This window comes from Echinops telfairi, unplaced genomic scaffold, assembly GCF_000313985.2.
Source record: "Echinops telfairi isolate 266 unplaced genomic scaffold, ASM31398v2 ScPeMD7_7468;HRSCAF=8506_0, whole genome shotgun sequence".
In the NCBI taxonomy this organism is placed as follows: domain Eukaryota; kingdom Metazoa; phylum Chordata; class Mammalia; order Afrosoricida; family Tenrecidae; genus Echinops; species Echinops telfairi.
Window position 1 is genome coordinate 6,437,047 of NW_022111369.1, and position 1,970 is coordinate 6,439,016.

Below are 1,970 nucleotides of genomic sequence, written 5' to 3' on the forward strand. Positions count from 1 at the left end.
GGGGAGTACAAGAGTAGTTGGTCTCTTTTGCTCAAAGTTCAGGCTTCATTTGGAAGGACGGAAATCAATCAGGGAAGTGGTAAGAGCTTACCATCAGGTGGCACCACTGTACTATAAAGGGGTGATAGGTAATATTCCAGGTTTCCACGTAGTTTCACATGTAAAATCTGCAAGGGAAAAAGTAGACAGGTTGAAACAGTGTCTTTACCAAAAAACTCTATTTTACCTTAAATGGCTTACATGAGGAAAAGTTCAGCTTCCCATACATATCCGGGTAAGCCCTTAGAGAAGCCCACTAAGCCTTCTGGTTGCCCACGTGTCTGCTATACTCCATGATGGGTTACGTGTTGGGCTGCTAACCACAAGGTCAGCAGTTCAAAACCACCAGCTGTTTCTGGGGAGAAAAGGCTTTTTACTCCTGGTATTTAGTCTTGGAAACCCACAAGGACAGTTCTACTTGGTCCTATAGGGTCCCTATGAGTCAGAATTGACATGATGGCAGGGAGTGGTTTCTTAATTGTTTGTCGTGATTCTCAAATTGGGGTGTGAGGCTTCCTGACAATTCTACAGCTCTGTGCTAATTTTTAAATCTGCTTTTTCCTGTTAGCTGATAGTCTAAAATAAATGGATATAGCATATGCTAGCTACTTGTTTCTCAATATATTGTCCCCAGACGAGAACCATCAGTCACATCATGGAGCCTCTTGCTGCTCCTGTTGCTGTGAGGAGCCATCAAGTGGGTTCCGACCCATAATGACCCAATGCCCGACAGAACACTGCGCGGTCCTGAGCCTCCTCACAACCATGACTGCGCCTGCGCCCAACGCTGCAGCCACTGTGTGGTCCATCTCATGGAGGGGCTCCCTCCTTTCACTGCCCCTCCACTGTACCAAGCACCATGTCCTTCTGAGCAGTCAAGAGATGGAAAGATGCTGCACGTGACCCCTTTAGAGTACTGAAAAGCAAGGGCGTTACTTTGAACAGAGTAAGGTGCGCCTGACCCCAGTATTTTTGATTGCCTCATACCCTTGTGAAAATTGGACACTGAATAAGGAAGACGGAAGAAGTATTGATTTATTTGCGGTTCTGGCTAAGGATATTGAAAGGGCTGTGGACTTCCAAAAGGACAAACAAATCTGTCTTGGAAAAGAAGTATGTCATGAGTGCTTGTTTGAATCTGGGTATTTTAGAGAAACAAATCCACAGAAACTCATATTTATAAGAGAGAGTTTTATATAAAGGTTAAGTGCACATCATGAAAACATCCCAACCCAGTGCTGCCCAAGCCCCCAACTTTAACTATCTCAGTGCTCCTTAGAAATAGAGGAAAGAAATAGGAGGTAAAAGCTATTTATAGAGGTACAGATAGCTATAGGCATCTATATATGCAAATATATTCATTTATAATGAAATGAATAGAAGCTAATGTACATATATTTATATGATAAGTATTAAGACAGCAGACAGACTTGGGGCTTCTGCTCAAGGCCTCCCTTAACGCAAGAATACTTTGTTCTGATAACCTGGCACTCTTTGATACTCACCTTCCCAACACGATCGCTGAAGACAAAATAGGTGCATAAGCAAACGTGGTGAAGAGAGCAGGGAGTGCCCAGCTAGCAAAAGATATAGCATCTAGGGCAGCGGCTCTCAACCTGTGGGTTGTGACCCCTTTGAAGGCCGAACGACCTTTTTACAGGGGTTGCCCGATTCATAACAATAGCAAAATTACATTTATGAAGTAGTAACAAAAATAATTTTATGATTAGGTGTTCAACACAACATGAGGCACTGTATTAAAAGGGTCGCAGCATTAGGAAGGTTGAGAACCACTGATCTAGGGTATTAAAGGCTCAAGGTTAAGCAAGCAGCCATCTAGCAGGGAAACAAATAAGTCCACATGGAAGAAGCACACCAGCCTGTGTGATCATGAGGTGCTGACGAGATTAGGAATCAGGTATCAAAAGACC

General features: G+C 43.5%; 1 protein-coding gene across 1 annotated transcript in view; it reads right to left on the reverse strand.

The window, feature by feature from the left end:
* MCUB (mitochondrial calcium uniporter dominant negative subunit beta) overlaps positions 1–268 on the reverse strand; it is a 17,431-nt gene extending 17,163 nt beyond the window's left edge. Inside the window, exons 1-2 of the mRNA XM_045284319.1 lie at positions 227–268; positions 92–167 (exon numbers count right to left, since the gene is read on the reverse strand). Of these exons, the coding sequence (XP_045140254.1) occupies positions 92–167; positions 227–268 (118 nt within the window). The remainder of the gene's footprint in view (positions 1–91; positions 168–226) is intronic.
* Between the last annotated feature and the right edge of the window lie 1,702 nt (positions 269–1,970).